The 19522-nt window shown below is 36.7% G+C and overlaps 1 protein-coding gene across 50 annotated transcripts in view; it reads left to right on the plus strand.

Moving 5' to 3' along the window:
- The window catches only part of ANK2 (ankyrin 2), a 683028-nt gene that overhangs the window by 479759 nt on the left and 183747 nt on the right, over window positions 1–19522 (plus strand). For all 50 annotated transcript variants that reach the window (XM_063663998.1, XM_063664003.1, XM_063664006.1 and 47 more), the window contains one exon: window positions 17406–17504. In XM_063663998.1, coding sequence (XP_063520068.1) covers window positions 17406–17504 — 99 coding nt within the window. The remainder of the gene's footprint in view (window positions 1–17405; window positions 17505–19522) is intronic.

Raw genomic sequence — 19522 nt, forward strand, 5'->3', positions numbered from 1 at the left:
TTCATAGGTAGTTACAGGATCTTTTAAGTCAAAGAGCGCCACCACCAGGATTACGACTAAAACTCAAATACAACATAGAACAGGAAATGATTTCCAAATACCCAGGAAAGTAAAAGAGACAACTATTCAGCCAAACTATTGCTGTTACTAACTATACAATATTCAAAGCTAATATGGCATATGAAAGAAGAAAAGAAAATGTATCCTCTAGTTTGCTGCTACGCCTGAGTTTCTAGGGAGCATTACAACATGTAATATAGAAACCAGGACTTTCTGTACTCTGTTGTATTTCTCAATGAAAGGCAATCTGGGCTGCACCAGCTTTCCAAAAATATCACATGTGTTGGCGTGCTAAGATTCCTTAAACTGAAATTTGAATCAATGTTTTTTCTTTATAAAATTGGTTTCACAACTACCATGAGAAGTTTAAAATGTAATTCCCAAATACTATTTTGCTTTTAATCATTTAAATGATATGGGGAAAATTCATAAATTTGGCACGAGAAAATACTCTAAAAGAATGTCAAGTTTTCATTTTTCTTTTTTAAATGACTACAAATATGGTTAACTTTTATTTTCTTTAAAAGATCACACCAGTCATCTATTTACCGTATTATCTCTTGTACATTTAGAAGAGAAAATAAATCTTAGCATTCAATTTATTTCTGAAACTCATAAAGACTTACATTCTTACCTATTCCCTATTTAGTAATTCTGCATAACTTAATACTGTTACAAACAAGATTAACATGCAGACATTAAAAATAAACTGTATAATATTTTAATAAAAGTTTATAGCCAGTTACAAGTTAATAAAAACCCCAGTAGTTTCAGAAAGTTTCATCACGTATACAATTTATTAGTTTCACTGTAGTGACTTCAAAATGAAAGACTATCACTTAGCATTTGTTTAATACAATCCTGGATATGATACCAGTGATTAACAGGTCTTAAAATGCCCTGAATTTTGGTCTTGGCCTTTTACCATTGGAGTTTAAAGGTGCAAGATTATCAGTTAAATCCTGTATTTCCGTTTTTATAAACAGAAGGCAAGGTCGAAGCACCATTTTCAAAACAATATTAATGTTCCTCAAATAGCAGACCTTTAGCAACAAGAAGATACACTCAACAATGACTTTAGCATATGCTCACACAGTATGACTCAGACCATGAAGCATGTTTGGAAGTCACATTAACAATGTGGATGCTGGAAACCAAATTCTAGTTTTCCCCACTTACCAGCTGAGTGACCCTTGGCAGTCAACTTCTGCAGGGCTGAGTTTTCTCAACTGGAGTGAGCATAACAACACTGAAGTTTTAGGGTTGTTTTGATGATTAAGTGAAATGTTTGCAAAATGCTTGGCAGAGCAAGTACTCAATAAATACTAGTGAAAATGATGCTTATTATAATAATGTAATTTTTTAATATTGATTCTCAACCTAAGCTTTAGCAAAAGTAGCACTGATTCGCACAAGCAGGACAGAACATAAAAGGTATTGCCATAGCCTGTATCACCAAACAGGAAAAAAATTATGATTAGTAGCAATTTGGTAAAGTTACTATTTATCTGTGTTGCATTAAACTGAAATATTTATCTGGAACTAAAATCTTTTTCACAAATGCCATTTGGGTTCATCTGGTTTAGACTTCTCTTTAAAAATACTATTCTATTAGCCTGGGACTTTATAAAAACAACAAAAATGAATAGGGGAGAATTAAATTCATGGAATTAATGGAACATGGAATGAACTATATACAGTTTTCTAACCAGTTAAATTAGGCACAAATATATATACAAAAATATAACTGTATAGCTAAATGCTTATTATTGACCCGTCATTTAGAAGAAGCAAAAGGTGATGTTTCCATCTGGTTCTGGTTATGTGGCTTTGGATTCTGTACCATCCTGTAATCTCTTTCGATGCATCAGTGCTGGTCCTTGCTCTATACTGGGTAGTGCTGATTCAGATTAGAATTGAGTAACATCTGTCTAATATTTTGAGTACTTAGAATTTTTAGTTTACTTGTTGATATTTGCTCAATGTAAAGTAAATCCAGTAGAGAGTTTTCATCAACTACTTGCCCCCAGCTCTAAAAAATTCATTCTATTTACAATTAGACAGGTTTATGAAGATTTTGAAATGTGACTCTTATTTCATTTTTAAAATGCTGGGAGTAGCTTCATGCAAATTATTTCTATGACTGTCTTATTAGGTACTCTCCACAGTGGTTTAGATTGGAACAGAACACTTCATATTCCGGAAATTCTCTTGAACACTCTCTTTCTATGGCTAAGCAACATGGATTTTAATACCTGACTCCAAGCAGCCACTCCACTCTTCCTAGCTCATCTCAGATAGTAGAATCACAGCATTTTTTTCTGCCAGTCTGAACTCAGGCACGCTAGTTGTTCATCTACTTACTCAAACATGTATTCTGTGTTTACTCAGTGGCAGGCTCTGTCCTAGGTGCTGGGGATGGAGCCGTGCGGAGAGACAAAAACTCTGCTCTCATAAAGCTCACTATCTACAACCTGAGAGAAGAAAAGGCAGTAAGTGATATGGAGGAAAATACAGCAGGGGAGAAGGACAGAGGGGTGGAATGGGAGTGGTGCGTCACTTTAGAGGGGATAGGCAGAAGAAAACCTAAAGAAATTGAGCAAGGAGGCCGTGCACGCTGTGGAGGGAGCACATTTTAGAAGAAGGCTTGACAGGTGAGAGAACTGCACAGAGGGAGTATGCTGGCATGTTCAAGGGCCAGCAAGGAAGCAAGCCTGCCTGGAGTAGAATGAGGGAGGGGAAGCGTAGGAGGAGGTTGGGGAGAGCAGAAAGCAGCATCGGGTCATGTAAGGCCTTGTGGGCTATTTTAAGAACTTTGGGTTTAATTCCAAATGAGCAGAGAAGTGATTAGAGGGTTTTTAGTAGAAGAGTGACATATGCTGATAAGTCTTAATAGTAAGGCTCAGGCTGAAAGGGAACAAGGGCAGAAGCAGGGAACACTTTTGTGATACTTTAGGTGAGAAGTGAGGTGTTTTACAGTAGAACAACAGGCAGGAGAATTGGTTGAGAAGTGGCTGGATTCTAGATGCATTTCAAAGGTACAGCTGATTTTGTTGATGGAGTTAATGTAGGACGAAGGCAAAAGAGGAATTCGGCATGAGGGTTGAGGTCACAATGGAAAGAATGAGAGCTGAAGTTTTATTAACTGAGATGGGGAAGACTATGTGAGGAGCAGGTTTGAGGGAATACTCAGCAGGTCAGTTCTGAACATGTTAAGTTTGATTTGTCTGTGTGATATCCAAGATATTGAGTAGGCAGTAGGATATATGAGTTTTCTAGGGTCCAGAAAAAAGATTTTGGCCTGAAGTATACATTTTGGCATACCCAGTATATAGATAGTATTCAAAAGCGTGGTACTGCATGAGGTCACCAAAAGAGAGAGAGTTTATGAAAAATAGAATAGGTTCACGGGCTTGGCCCTGGAGTACTACAATATTTAGAGGTCAGGAAGATGAGAAGCCACCAAGGAGAATGGGAAAGAGTATCCAGGGATGTAGGAGGAAAACCTGAAGAGTGTGATTTCTTAGAAGCCAAGTGAAAACATTATTTTCAGGTGGATGAAATGATAAACTCTGTAAAATGCTGTTGATCCAATAAGCTGAGGAACTGAACAACAGCCTTAGTAATGTGATGGAAACTGGTGACTTGATCAAAGCAATTTTGGTGGAGTGGAGGGGTGAAAGCTGGACTGGAGTTCATTCAATGGATGATGGGCAGACCAAGGACTGCTTCAAGGGTTCTTTCTATAAAAGAAAGAAGAGAATAAGAAAAGTAGCTGGAAGAGGAAGTGGAATCAAGAAGGCTTTCTTTGTAATAGGAAAGAAATAACAGCTTTGTTTTGTTGATGGAAAAATATCAACAGGGAAGGAAAAATAAATAATTTGAGAGAGAGAGAGATGGGAGAATTACTGGATGGTGTCCTTGAGTTGATAAGAAGTGGGGATGGAGCTTGGTGCACAAGTGGAGGGACTGGCTTTTGCTAGAATCGTGGATAGTTCAGGAAAAGGAAAGGTGTATGGGCAGAGGAGCAAGAGGTAGTGTGGGTGCTGTGCTGGGAGCTGGATGTGGGGTGGAAGTTCTAATTGCTTCTGTTTTTTTCAGCGAAATATGATTCTAGGTTATCAGCTGAGAGTAAAGATAGGAGACGAGGGGATGGAGGTAGAGGAGGGAGAAGGTGTGAAATAATAATCCAGGAGAGTGGGAGAGATAGCAATTGAGGGTAAGAAAGTATGATTGGCAGGCAGCATGAAGGGTCTGCTTGAGCATCATGATCAGGAATTTAAAGTGAGTTGAGGTGGCATGTGTGTGTGTTCTTCTGCAGCTACATTCAGACATGAGATCACGTGGAGAGTTATATGTAGCCAGGAACGTGGTTTAGCTAAACACATATGGCAGAATTAAAGAAACACAAGGGAACTGAGGATGCGTATAAGGTAATGAATAAAATAACTAGATAAAGACTATGCATAGAATTCACACCAAGTGAGGAGATAAGTGGGCACCGTGAAAAGATGAATAGGCTCTAACTATTAAGGATTGAAGGATTTCTGGAGTTGGATGAGTAGATTAGCAAGAGAGTAAGTGGTGTTCAGAGGGTTGGATGCTTAAAATTGAAATACTAGAGGAAGTTTATAATTATTGGAAAGGAAAATGTCTAGAATGTGACCATGGAAATGAGTGGATAAGGTAGAGAAAAGAAGGAATCATTGGCAGAGAGGAATTCAAGAACCTGAAAACCTGGAGTTTTGGAAAAGTCACCTGTGTATATGTAGGAGAAAGTGGCAGTGAGCTAGAAGCTAAAATCTTCAAGGGACAAGGGATGGCATCAAGAGGATACAGGCTGATGACATCAGGAGGTTTAAAAAAAGGAGGAAGAAAAATAGTTTAAAAGAGCGGCAAGAAGCAAGAGGCAAAATATAGCTCCCCCAAGTTCGGTGATTAATAGAAATGCGAAATCCAAATACACTGCTTCCCTGAAGTCTACTCAAGTGATCACTTGAGTAGACTTCAGGGAAGCAGTGTCTTTGGATTCTAGTTAGAGCAAGAAGCTTAAAAGGGATATTTAGAGAACAGATTTAGCCCAGAGTTTTTGCTAATGACTACACCCATGCATTCTAAAGGATCAGCGTGGGAGTTTTGGGAAATGGGAAGTGATAGGAGACAGAATCAGAAAAGGAGGTATACAGAAGTGGAGAGGGATAAGATTTGCAGGGATGATGGTGGAGTTGGTGACTGTCATAAACAGGGATAGAGGATATGATAAGTTTAGCCCAGACAGTCCCAAGCAGATAGCAATGGTGACGTTGTAGAGACTGTCTGGAGAAAGAAGTGGGAGGAATCTATCCAGGAGTCTGTAGAGTTCAGGAGTCCCATCTTGATTGTTGCTGTTGGAGACAAAGAGAGGAAAGATCTTAATGCGAATATGTACTCGCTGCCATTCTTCCAGTATGCACTACAAACACGGGTGGTGTGTGAGATGAGGTGAAGCTGCCATTCCTGCCTAGTCATTTTTCTCCTTGGTTATTTTCTTTGTGCATTTAAGAATCATCCAGCCCTTTTGCAGTAGCTGAGATTTTGCCAACTGATGTTCTCATATTCTGTTTTTGTTGCTGATCATTAATTCTTTTATTATTATTATTATTATACTTTAATTTCTGGGATACATGTGCAGAACATGCAGGTTTGTTATATAGGTATACACTTGCCATGGTGGTTTGCTGCACCCATCAACCCATCATCTACATTAGGTATTTCTCCTAGTGCTATCCCTCCCCTAGGCTCCCACTCCCCAACAGGCCCCGGTGTGTGATGTTTCCCTCCATGTGTCCACGTATTCTCATTGTTCAACTCTCACTTATGAGTGAGATGCAGTGTTTGGTTGTCTGTTCCTGTGTTAATTTGCTGGGAATGGTGGTTTCCAGCTTCATCCATGTCCCTGCAAAGGACATGAACTCATCCTTTTTTATGGCTGCATAGTATTCCATGGTGTATATGTGCCACATTTTCTTTATCCAGTCTATCATTGATGGGCATTTGGGTTGGTTCCAAGTCTTTGCTATTGTGAATAGTGCTGCAATAAACATGCATGTGCATGTGTCTTTATAGTAGAATGATTTATAATTCTTTGGGTGTGTACCCAGTAATGGGATTGCTGACTCAAATGGTTTGGTTCTAGATCCGGTTCTAGATCCTTGAGGAATTGCCACACTGTCTTCCACAATGGTTGAACTAATTTACACTCCCACCAATACTGTAAAAGTGCTCCTATTTCTCCAAATCCTCTCCAGCATCTGTTTCCTGACTTTTTAGTGATAGCTATTCTAACTGGTGTGAGATGGTATCTCATTGTGGTTTTGATTTGCATTTCTTTAATGACCAGTGATAATAAGCTTTTTTTCATATGTTTGTTGGCCACATAAATGTCTTCTTTTGAGAAGTGTCTGTTCATATCCTTTGCCCACTTTTTGATGGCGTTGTTTTTTTTCTTGTAAATTTGTTTAAGTTTCTTGCAGATGCTGGATATTAGCCCTTTGTCAGATGAACAGATTGCAAATTATTTCCCCATTCTGTAGGTTGCCTATTCACTCTGATGAAAGTTCCTTTCGCTGTGCAGAAGCTCTTTAGTTTAATTAGATCCCATTTGTCAATTTTGGCTTTTGTTGGCATTGCTTTTAGTGTTTTAGTCATGAAGTCTTTGTCCATGCCTGTGTCCTGAATGGTATTCCCTAGGTTTTCTTCTAGGGTTCTTATGGTTTTAGGTCTTACATTTAAATTTTTAATCCATCTTGAGTTAATTTTTGATAAGGTGTAAGGAAGGGGTTCAGTTTCAGTTTTCTGCACATGGCTAGCCAGTTTTCCCAACTCCCAACACCATTTATTAAATAGGGAAGGCACAGCTTGAGCAGACTTAAATGTTCCTGCCTGCCAGCTCTGAAGAGAGCAGTGGATCTCCCAGCACAGCACTCGAGCTCTGCTAAGGGACAGACTGCCTCCTCAAGTGGGTCCCTGACTCCCATGCCTCTTGACTGGGAGACACCTTACAGCAGGAGCTGACAGACACCTCATACAGGAGAGCTCTGGCTGGCATCTGGCGGGTGCCCCTCTGGGATGAACCTTCTAGAGGAAGGAACAGGCAGGAATCTTTGCTGTACTGCAGCCTCTGCTGGTGATACCCAGGCAAACGATCTGGAGTGGACCTCCAGCAAATTCTAGCAGACCTGTAGCACAGAGGCCTGACTGTTAGAAGGAAAACTAACAAACAGAAAGGAATAGCATCAACATCAACAAAAAGGAGGTCCACACAAAAACCCCATTTGAAGGTCAGCAACATCAAAGACCAAAGGTAGGTAAATCCACGAAGATGAGGAAAAACCAGGGCAAAAAGGCTGAAAAAAGATTACAGTCTTTTCTTCCGTCTGTAGAGGTTTCCCAGTACTTTCCCACCCATCCCTCCCTGCCCTCCTGGATATCTCCCGTCTCTCTCTCTCACTCACTCACTCTCTCTCTCTCTATTGATGATTGTAAAGAAGTAAACAAATCCTATGATCTCTAGTCTTTTCAAGGCTTCTTCTCTTATGGAATACATAGAAGAAAAGAAAAAGGAAACCTTATTTTAAAATGGCAACTTCTTCAAATTGGGGATTCTCTTCTTAGAAAGAAAGGAAATTGTGTAGAAGAGAATTCATCAGAATTAAGCAGTGGTTGTCAGATTGATGTGGGCATGATCAGAGCAACTGTCTGTGAATGAACCTGTATATGTGCAAGTGTAGAGCCTCATGTGGCAGTTGTTTTTAGTCCCCATACTCAGTTCGTTTTTTACCTTTTTCCTCAGAAATGAAAGGTCTTCAGGGTAGGATAAAAGAGACCAAGATGCAGATGAGCAAGAGCCCATAAAGGCACACCTTGGGGCATAAGGACACTTCCCCATTCCACACCCCCCCCCCAAACGGTCATTACTTAAAAAAAAAAGAAAGCTCTTTATGCAGGGTGGAGTGGGCAGAGGGCACAGTTTGAAATAAATCCCTGCACCTTAATGGGTATGCAGTCATTGCTGCAGTCAGTGAAGGCTGTTATTGCCCTTGGGAAAAAGAGAATTTGCAGTGTGATATTTCCTTTGAGGAATAAAGGAAGACAGCAACAGTGCCCATGGGAGTTAGAGGAGGGAAGCAGGCAGAGAAAACCATTTATCAGAAAGTTGAGAATATAGTTTCTCATCCAAAGTAACCATCAGAAGTTTTTCAAGAGATTTGTTGTTCAAGTTCCCTTGGAATTATAAGTTTGGATGCCAAACTAATGGTCACTTTGGCCCTTTTTAACAACTCTACTTCTAGTGAAATTTTTGTGTCTTAAAAAATGCACTAGTTTCTTATTAACCAATTGTGTCCCCAGCTAGCAATTTTGCAATATGCAGACAGGAAAGCAAGTCCCGCAAACTGGGAACTTGGAACTTTAGCAACACAGGAAATTTGAGGGGTTTACAAAGAAAAGCTTACAGAGTATACAAATATAAACAGGGTTAAAATTAAACTTACCAGGGAGAGACACTATCACTGACTTACATGCACCTATTTCAAAGAATGATTTATAAACTAGAATTTAAGCTTCAGTATCATATAACGACAGCAGCACAGTGTTGGAAAGAACAAGACCCAGGATTGACACATAATAGATATCCAATTAATATTTGATAAATGAATGATTGAGTGAGCAGTGGACATTGGGCCAGCCACTTAAATCATTCTGAATCTCAAATTATCCATTCATGAAGTGGGAAATAATAATACCTGTTATATCAAATAATAGTTCATTGCATGCCTATTACATCCTCATCACTGTGCTACAGTGTATGTGTGACATAGTGTGTGTGTATATACATATGTACGTATGTATAATCTTCACAGCATACTTCTCTACTTTAAAAGGAGATGATTGGGGCCTCAGATGATACATATGAAAATCAATTGTGTTGTGCACACTCATTTAGGAAACCAAATTATGGCTCTGATGGTTATATTTAGATAGAATTTGGTTAGCAAAGTTAGGCTAGCCACAAATGATTATTTCACCCACATGAGAGTAGCTGGACGGACAAATTCTGGACAAGTACTAACAAGTATATTCCTTTTGATTTTGGCTATAAAGTTTCTAATTAATTGTTATAATTTCTTTTAGATAATTTATAGTCCTATGGGACACAAGAAAGCTTCTAATACTTAGGAAGGTTCTAATCATGCCTCCTTAAGCATCCACTCTGCTTTCTAGATAGAAAGACCCATATATTATCAGGTTCTATTTACAAACCATCTCTTAAGGCAGCATTTCTTCTACTTATAGGGGGAAACTTCTTTTGGTCCCCTAAGAAAATACATCTGTGTGCCTCAGTTTGAGAAAAACTGCATCAAAATTTGAATGTTCCCTTTAAGTGATTCCTTGAAATCAACACAATCAGAAGCATGACCAAGAACAAAAAATTACTAAATGTTAATTAAATATGATTATCCAGATGACCCAGAATATGCTTCTATTAATGTTTTTCAGATTGGCACTAAAATAAACATACAAAATTTAAAAATTGTCATAGAACTCTGAGATCCTTAATAACAAAGGCTATTTAAATTAAATCCTTCCTTCAGAATCTAGTTTCCCCTTGTATGTGTTAATGGTAACCAACTTGGGCCTCAGAGAGTGAATGTCTCCTGATTGTGTTTCCAAAGATGGATATATTTATACCTGACTTGTTCATGCACTGACTTGCATTTGCTGACAAAATGTAGAGTACCTGGACGAATTAAGCAAACTCCTATTTACCTTCATACTGTACACATTATTAATTAGCCCATTTATTGTACAAACATTATCGAAGTGCACCTTTTTTGTGCCAGGTACTATATTAGGTGTAGAGGTTACCAATATTAATAGAATTTGACAATTTCTCATGAAAAAGAAGCCTTGTTGGGAAGATAAACAGGAAACACGCAAATACAATAAATTGGTTAAAAGAACCAAATTTTATGATTGCTCAGAGGAGAAAGTGACTAAGCCAGCTTGTGTGTCTCAGACATACCTGAAATTGATACCAAACACCATTTATAGGAATTATTTTATAATGATGGAAAACAGAGTACCAGGGTGTTATTTAGAAGACTCTGCAAAGCTTTTATTGTCTAATGCTCCCTCCTCTCTCTTCCCACAGAGTCCAGCATGCCAAATTTGGCTTATTTTTAATTAAAATTGTAAAAAATGTGGAGAAGATCAGAAGTCATTGTAATGCTCTAATAATATTACCAAACTTTTATATGGATACCTTGAAATATAGACTTGGTTTCTAGCACAATGTTTAGCATACAGTAAATTGTCAACAAATGTTTTAGTATGTGAATACTTGAATTTAGTTACTATTTACTGAATTTAAGCTATCCCTAGTCTATTAATTTGAAAACTCTGTATCACGTTTTATCCGAGTTTAGTATTTTGTTCAAAAATGTTTCTTTACTTGTGCCTCATTAGAAGCAGGAGGATAGGGCACACACTGGAATACGCTGTGGAATTTCTTTAGTTCTAGCCTCCCTTTTTGCTTCCTTTCCTTCGACGTCCTGCTACCTCTTTCTTCTCAATTCCAATGTCACCGTTGGTGCCTGGAGGCATCTCCACTTCTGGCTGTCTCACTAGAGAATTTCTCTTGTTTCATGGTACATACTCCTTCCCCTGCTTGCCAACCTTGATACATTCTATGTCAGTAGGAGAAAGTTTAGGTTTTTAATGCCCTCTTTTAAGATGGGTTCGTTGAAATGTTAAATGAGTCAGTGATAAACATGCAGAACTAAGACCTAGTCTTTTGGACTGTATCTCTAAAAACTTCTAGAAATTATACTCTTATTACTTGTCATCTGATCTTAGAAACACAGAATTTTTTTACTGTAAAAAAAAACTTAAGGGAGAAACCATTCTAAACCCTTTGCTCCATTTTTACTCAGCATTTACTTTTATTTATTTATTTATCTATTTATTTACTTATTTTGAGGCAAGGGGTTTGCTCTGTCACCCAGGCTGGAGTGCAGCCTCAGCTTCCCAAGTAGCTGAGATTACAGGTGCACACCACTGAGGCTGGCTAATTTTTTAGTTTTTATTTTTTGTAGAGATAGGGCTCTCTATGTTGCCAAGGCTGGTCTTGAACTCCTGGGCTCAAGCAATCCTCCCGCCTCGGCCTCCCAAAGTGCTGGGATTGTAAGCGTCAGCCACTGCACCTGCCCAGAATTCACTTCTAAATGCTGAGCTTGGCATGCATTTGACACCATAACATTCTAGAATTCATTTTAATGCTTTTTTTCCTAATTTTGACATATTTGGACATGAAATATCTACAAACCTAAAAGAAATAATTTTTAGAGACAGATATTTTCTATTAAAAAATAGAGCTAATGAGAAGTTGAGGTCTAAAGAAAATAAAATAGGATTATGATGCAGAGGCCATTGGTTTTTGTGTTACGGAGGCCAGGGAGACGAAAAGGGGAGGAGGTTTAAAAGTGCAGTTTCTGAGCCAGAATCACTAGGCAGTTGATAACTCAGAATGTTCAGTTCAGGATTATATGAATTAATGCAATTAATCACTTAGAACAGAACCTGACACAGAAGAATAAACTCTGATACATTTTAGCTATTATTTAAATGATTTGCTGCTCACTTTTAAATTTAATTTTTACATTCCTTTAAACCATGACTATTATAATAAGTAGTTCAAATAATTTTTCTTCTTTGAGCCTTATATAAATGTTTTGTTCTTATACCTGTTAAGCCAACAACTACAGAAATAATTTACCTATATAATCTTATAAAAATTAATTTAACCAAAGAAATGAGAGACCTCATGAAAATGGCATTTACATAGGAGAGTTGAGGCTGGGTGTGGTGGTTCACGCCTGTAATCCCAGCACTTTGGGAGGCCGAGGTGGGAGGATCACCTGAGGTCAGGAGTTTGAGACCATCCTGGCCAACAGGGTGAAACCCCGTCTCTACTAAAAATACCAAAAAAATTAGCCGGGTGTGGTGGCGTGCACCTGTAATACCAACTACTCGGGAGACAGAGGCAGGAGAATCACTTGAACCTGGGAGGTGGAGGTTGCACAGTGAGTCGAGATTGCACCACTGCACTCCAACCTGGACAACAAGAGCAAAACTCCATCTCAAAAAATTAAATAAATAAATAGATAAATAGAGTCGAAATGTTCAGTAGTAAAATTGCAGCTCTTTAAATTATTGACAAGAGTGACTACTAATAAACCAAGCTCCTTTTACCCATCTACTTCCTGGATTTTATTGTAATTCAAAATACTTTTAAAAAATGCATCACTTTTGCATACATTAATACTTTTGCTAGCCTATGTAAACGTATGTTGAACTCAAAAATGCTCAATTCACCTCATCACATTTAGCCAAATCTTAGTGATGGAACATTTGCAGGATTGTGGATGGGGAGAGCAGAAATATATACATGTATTACTGTTTGCATATAACTGGGAAATAATAATACCTTACATTTGTTTTTTACTTCATAAGTTACAAACAGAATTAACCTACATTGTTTGATACTCTTAAATAACTATCTGAGGTAGGCAAGGTAGGACATTTCCCTTTTTTACTATTGAAGAAACGTTAAATCGTATTGTTAGGACTGGAGAGACAGCACGGGAGCTCAGATTTCCTTTTGCCCTGTGCCCATGTTCTTCACTCTGCCACTGTCCCTCTCAGAACCCCAAATGTGGACATGATTTAGCCAATATTCTCAAAATGAAGAATTCTGCTTCATCCCATTGTCAGTCCTTTTATTTGCATCACAACACCCATCTAAAATGAAAATTAAGTTCAGAAAACTCAAATAAGTCTACCGACAAAACCACTTCTTTTCTTTTTTAAAAAATTTTACTTTAAGTTCTGGGATACATGTGCTGAATGTGCAGATTTGTTACATAGGTATACATGTGCTATGGTGGTTTGCTGCACCTATCAACCTGTCATCTAGGTCCAACAAAACCATTTCTAAATGTCCATTATCCTCCCTTAAGTGATCTTTGTGAGTGCCAGTGTTTTATTTATTTGATCTAAAAGGACATCTAGCTTCCCCAAGATGACCTTCTGTCTCAGGTCTTGATTAAACTTCTTTCGCTTTTTTGCAATCCAGAGCATGCCTGCATGTGCACACACACACAGACATGTGTGTATAAAAAGTTTCACCAAAACCCCTCAAAATCAACAGAGTCCACCCACAGTGCACTCTATTTTTCTTTATGCTACTTCATGATTTGAACCATGCTGATTAGCAGTCCATTAGATTGAATTTATGACCCGTTTATGCATCGTGACCTACAGTCTGAAATACTGTTTTAGCATTTAATTATTTTAAATAAAAAAGCATGGGTCTGGAAATCAGATAGATCTGAGTTTGAATTTTTTGCTCTTCCTCTTATAAGTTGTAGTGATCTTTGAGGCAAATCACTTGACTTCTGAGAATTTTAGTGTCATCATCTGTGAAATATAATAAAATGTGCTGTAATATAATATATGTAAAATGTAAAATATAATAGTGATTCCTATGTCATTAACATTTCTTATTCTTTCATTCATCAAGTATTTATTTCTCAGCATTCATAACCTCTTCATTTTTCTTGATTTTAGTAAGATTCTGAAGACCAATTTTTACAGTTTTTTCTTCTCCCAGGCAAATGCACTACCATATTCAGTGTCATTCTCTATATTTTAGGGATTGCATTATTTAAAAAAACAAACAAACAAAACCCTTGATGGGGCTAGACAGGGAGAAAAGATCAGTGGCCAAAAAAGGGAGCTACCATCCAGGGGCGCTAGACGGAACTCCACTATGGGTGAAGTGGAGATCCTGGTGTGGACTATATAGAGTGACATCTTCAAAGTATTCTTATTCCAGCCCGTTTTCACTATGAAATAATCAATAACCCGAACAGCCAAATTCCAAATCTCATTGTAAATATTTTTAAATTAATGAAGGCTTAGTAAATACCACATTAAACTATCATTTGGGAATTTAAAAGAAACCCTTCGTTTTTCTGTAGTTCTTTTATTTATTCATCTCAGTATTCTAGTTCACTAATCCTGTTGTTATTAACTTGGTTTAATAATTAAACCGTACATTGTATATTAAATTTATTTAAGTTTCAAAAAAAAAAAAAAAAAAAAAAAAAGAAACCCTTGAAGATCTGAGAATAACTAATAAAACAAATATCCTCTTGGGTCACCTACAGTTTGATTTACTTTGTTAAATCAGAAACCTGTGGAGATCAGCCAAGGACACAGTCAGTTCAGTTAAATGTGTCTGACAAAGATGGTGCGTTGTGTGCTTTGCTTTTCCTGATCTTCATAAAAAACTAAATCCTTAATCCCACCACAGTGAATAAGTACCCTTGGTTTAGAGAAGCCGCTGTGGAAGAGAAGAGAAAAGTGCAGATAAAAGATATACGTGTGTAAGGAGTGAGAATGGATAGAGAACATGTAAATGTGTCATTTTCATTTTTAATTTGATTTTTTCTTCATTGCATAGATTATTTCTTTTGCCAATGTCATTTATACTAATGGCACAGTGAAACTGTAGTAATATTTCACAACTATTTGTATCTACATTTATGGCACGTATTTCATCTTGAGAAGAGTTCTTGGCTTGGGGGAATCTTGACACTGAAGTCCATTCAGAGTGGTGGTGAGGACTGAGAGGACAAGTTTCACTTTCCTTCACAATTACTGCCTTTGGATGTGCCCATTTTCTCTCTATCTCTTCTAACCTCTTTCAAAAACTTTCAAGAACTCATGTATTTTAATTGCCTTCTCCAAAATATTTACATTTTCATACAATTAAAGATGTTATATAAGTTAGTTGTACTTTTCTGATATGCAAAAGACTTAGACTGTGAAACTCTTAATTCAACATGTGACGTATGCAAAGCAGGGCAGACAGAGACCTGAAAATTAAATCATTCACAATATATGCTACTGTGTAGTTGATTTTCAGTTGTTTAATAATAAGTATTTGGGAGCCAAATATTTATCGGGACAAAAATTACATAATGTGTCCTTTACTTCTCCCTTAGAGCCTAGCACTGAGAGCTGAGCACTTAGTGGGTACCTAGCAAATGCTTATGGATTAACACATAAATTTGTATTAATTATGAATTTATAATAAGGTGAAAAACAGTTTGATGGATGATGATGCAAACATTTAACCTTCATGTAGGTTTAGCCGTATCTTCTTGAATCTGTTCCTCAACTTTTCCAAATGGACTCCTCTGTGGTTTTTCTGTATATGTCAGAAACACTCAGATGGTTCCATGAAAATTTTTATTGGCTGTCTGTTCTACTTGGGGTCATCCACTAGCTTTATATGATCATAGAAAGGCAGTCAATGCGGAAAGTATTTCATAAAATCAGCAAGAGAAATTGTGAATAGAGCTTATTATAAATCTGATTATGAACAAAATGTTAAAATATTGCTTTATAAAATCTGATAGAAGTGCTAAACAAAAAAGATAACTTTGTTTTTTAGGATGATTAATGTGCACATGGTTGTTTCAGTGTAGCATTACCATCTTTTTTTAAAATCTGCCTGATATTTTTAGCCATTTTAATGGTATTATATAGAAATAGCATTATTCTGAAGTTGTGGTATCAAAGATGATATAATGTCTGGAACTCACAGATCTGCAAAGCCCAATATCTTGCTCACAATAAGAGCTCAATAAATATTTGCTGATTGTTTCAAAAAACTAAGTTTGTATTATTTTATCAAAATTAATTTACATAAAGTCAGTATCAATGACTTATCAATAGTATCCTGCTTTAGTTGTTTCCCATTTGGTATACAGTATATATAAAATTGAGAGATATTTAAATCAGTGCTAGAAATATAACCTGACACAGTGAAACTGATAGATATGTAGAACATTGCTGGAAGTGAATCTATACCTTGATGCAGCTTCCCCAAATTATAATGTTAAAATTATTCCCTCATAAATTTACATTTCAGTAGAAGACTGTTAGACAGCACATCTCTGAACTAGAAATCTGATCATGTTACATATCATTGTCATGCCTTTTGCCTCTAAATTTGGAGACCCTATCAAGAATATCAAGATTGTCTTTGTTCTCTGACTCTAGCATCATAATAAGATCATTTTATTGACTGATTTCAATTCAGTGGTCAGGAATTAAAAATGAAATATTATTATTACTACTATTAAATGTCACAGTGTAAGAAGGACAGTTTCTATAACCTTCATATTTAGTACAACTTTTTCTTTTTTACATTCTGAGTATGACTCACAGTCATTCTTAGATAAGTACTCTTCTATAACAATCTACATAATGTAAATGATTTCTATATTCCATTTCAATATCCAAAAACATTTATGATTAGCTTCTGAGATTATTTATGAAATAACATTTTGTAGCATTACTTGGGTCTATATGATATGTGTAAAACAGTGTATTTCAATTTGCATGTGAAAAATGTTAGATTATTCAGTATCAATATTAGAATACCGTCTGTATAAGACAAGTGGGCTATGGAAGCTAATAATTGGCACCATGTACCAGCTGCTAAACTGTCACTTTATTTCCATTGCTGTGTTTAAGCCTTACTACTGTGTCAGTTGAAGACTTTAATCCTTGTTTTGAAGATGAAGAAACTAATATTTATTCTATTTTTCAGGTTGAATTAACTTAATATTTTCCTCTTAAAAATTTGTTCTTGATTTTTAAAATCATATTAATTTTCTTCTAAGTTGTTTCCAAATTGTTGGTCAGTATTTTGAGTCACTGAGTAGATAGTTAGAGTGAGTTAGTTATAATATTAATCAAGGTATAACTGTTGTCTATAAATCCCAGGAGATGGGGAGTACATCTTCGTAAGTGTGAATAGCGCTTAGCAGAGTGCTGCTTTGAGATACAAAAGGACTGAAAAAATATAAAGCTGTACATGTTCCAGAAAGTGTGCAGAATTTTATTTTGTGCCAGTACAATAAATGATATAAAATTGTTCTCTTTAAGTCATTTAAAAAATTTAGAGATTTCTTCATTTAAAAAAACTTTGTTGAAATGAAGTTGCCAAAATCCATGTTTCTAATGAATACTTACCTTATTGCCTCTCTGAATCAAAAACACTGAAATTAATCTCTCTTAAATTAATAGATTCAAGATTCTAACGCAAAAAGGAAAAAAAAGAAGAGATCAGAGTCTGTCTGTTCTCTGGGTTATATGCTTGAGTAGGATCAGGGCACTATTTCCCTCATTACTTCACTTCTTAAAGCCTTGTTTGTTTCTTCTCTCAGAATGGACTCAACGCTCTCCATCTGGCTGCCAAGGAAGGCCACGTGGGGCTGGTGCAGGAGCTGCTGGGAAGAGGGTCCTCTGTGGACTCTGCCACTAAGGTAATATTTATGCTGGTAGAACTTTTTTCCTTAGAAAAGCGAAAATTATTTAAAGCTTTTCATTTTTATTTATTTTTTTAGACAAGATCTCTTTCTGTTGCCCAGGCAGTAGTGCAGTGGTACAATCACGGCTCACTGAAACCTCCACCTCCTGGGCTCAAGTGACCCTCCCACCTCAGCTGCCTGAGTAGCTGAGACTACAGGTGTGCGCCACCACACTCAGCTAATTAAAATTTTTTTTTTTAGTATAAATAAGGTCTTGCTATGTTGCCTTCCTGGGCTCTAGCTATCCTCCTGCCTCAGCCTCCCAAAGTGCTGGGATTATAGGCGTGAACCACCACACCTCACCCACTTAAAGCTTCTTTTCTCTCTTGTACATTTCAGAGGTTGGCTAGAACACCAAGATTCTTAACCTGCAGAATTAAAATTAAAACCCCTCCATTAAACTCTGCAGAGTGAATTGTTTCATTTGAGGACTTACAGGACATGAGTCTGAAAAACCTGTAAACCTAGTTTCTAAAATTTTATCTTTCCCCCTTCGATTCACAAAGACGATGAGATTGACATAATCCTTTGTAGACAATAGCACCTGTTTTCCTATGGTTAATTCATTTTTTAAAAATAAACTGATGTGGGAAACTTCTCTATGGAAATGAACAAGTAATTTTAAATGTATACATTCAGTTTGGTATGAGACTATGCAGAATCCTTTATACTCTAATAGGAAAAGAGATTTTGGGTCATGGATTGAATTGTTAGGGTAATATTAGATTTTATCATCATAATGTGTTTGGTAAGGAAATTGGACTCATTTTTAAAGAAATGCATGGGACGCTTGGTAAACCAGAAACTGTTCCTTGATGCTGCTTTTGCTAAAACATATTTGAACTTCCGAGGGTTCATTTCATAAACAACAGACATTTAAAAAACTATTATCAATGGCAACAATCTTGGTCTTTTGAAGGTAAAATTTTATTTGGAAAAATACAATGCTAATCAGAGCCAAGCCAGCTGACGAAGCCTTGAGTGTGACAATATGGCTGTGGAAGATGCAGAGAGAGAAGTCAGACACTCTGGTCTCTAGATGGGACACTAGTCTAATCTGGAGTAAACAAACAAACAAAAAAGTACAAGAATAAATTAAAAACATGGCTAGTTAATGTGGATTTCCAACGCCTCATGCATAATTGCCAAAATGTGCATTGGTTCTGCTTGTAGTATAGTAAACAGCAATTATAGCAGAAATTAAAAAACAAAACAAACAACTGTCTGGCAATTCCACAGAAGTAAACATGTGAATTCACTATATGCAATAAATTTCTTACTTTGAACAGAAAGAGGGAGTAAACATTTTTATAAACATTTCTCTCTAGCACATCAAATACATTTTAAACAAATATTTAAAGAATATCTATTTGAAGCTCAGTGCACTGGCTCACATCTGTAATCCCAGCTACTTTGGAGGCTGTAGAGTGAGGAGCACTCACATGAGCCTAGGAGTTTGAGGTTGCCACTGTACAACCCCACCGACATCTATTATTTTTTGTCTTTTTAGTAATAGCCATTCTGACTGGTATGAGATGGTGTATAGTTGCCCAATTTAATATAGTGTATGCATTAAGCCAATTATTTTTGCTTGCTTAAGTTTTTATTACTATTTTTGTTTTTCTTTTCTTCTAAACTCTATTGATATTTTAAAAATTAGGCTTACTTTAATCATAGATTAGAATTGTAGAATTTCCCAGAAAAGAATCTCATTTAAACAGAAAAAAACTGAGGCCCCCAAATATTAAGTGAGTGGCTAATGCTCCCACAGTGAGCTGGAGGCAGAAAGAGAACTAGAGTCCAAACTTTATGGCTTGGAACCTACTGGTTTCTGTTTTTTTTTCTTTTTGTTATTTATTTTAATCACATCATAGGTATTTTTAATCTCTTGGCCTTTATTTTATTTTCACAAAAGCTTTAAATTATTTTTCATTGGTGTTGGTGTTGCGGCTGGTAAATTTTGATGTAGCAAA

This window comes from Pongo pygmaeus, chromosome 3 (genome assembly GCF_028885625.2).
Source record: "Pongo pygmaeus isolate AG05252 chromosome 3, NHGRI_mPonPyg2-v2.0_pri, whole genome shotgun sequence".
Classification (NCBI taxonomy): domain Eukaryota; kingdom Metazoa; phylum Chordata; class Mammalia; order Primates; family Hominidae; genus Pongo; species Pongo pygmaeus.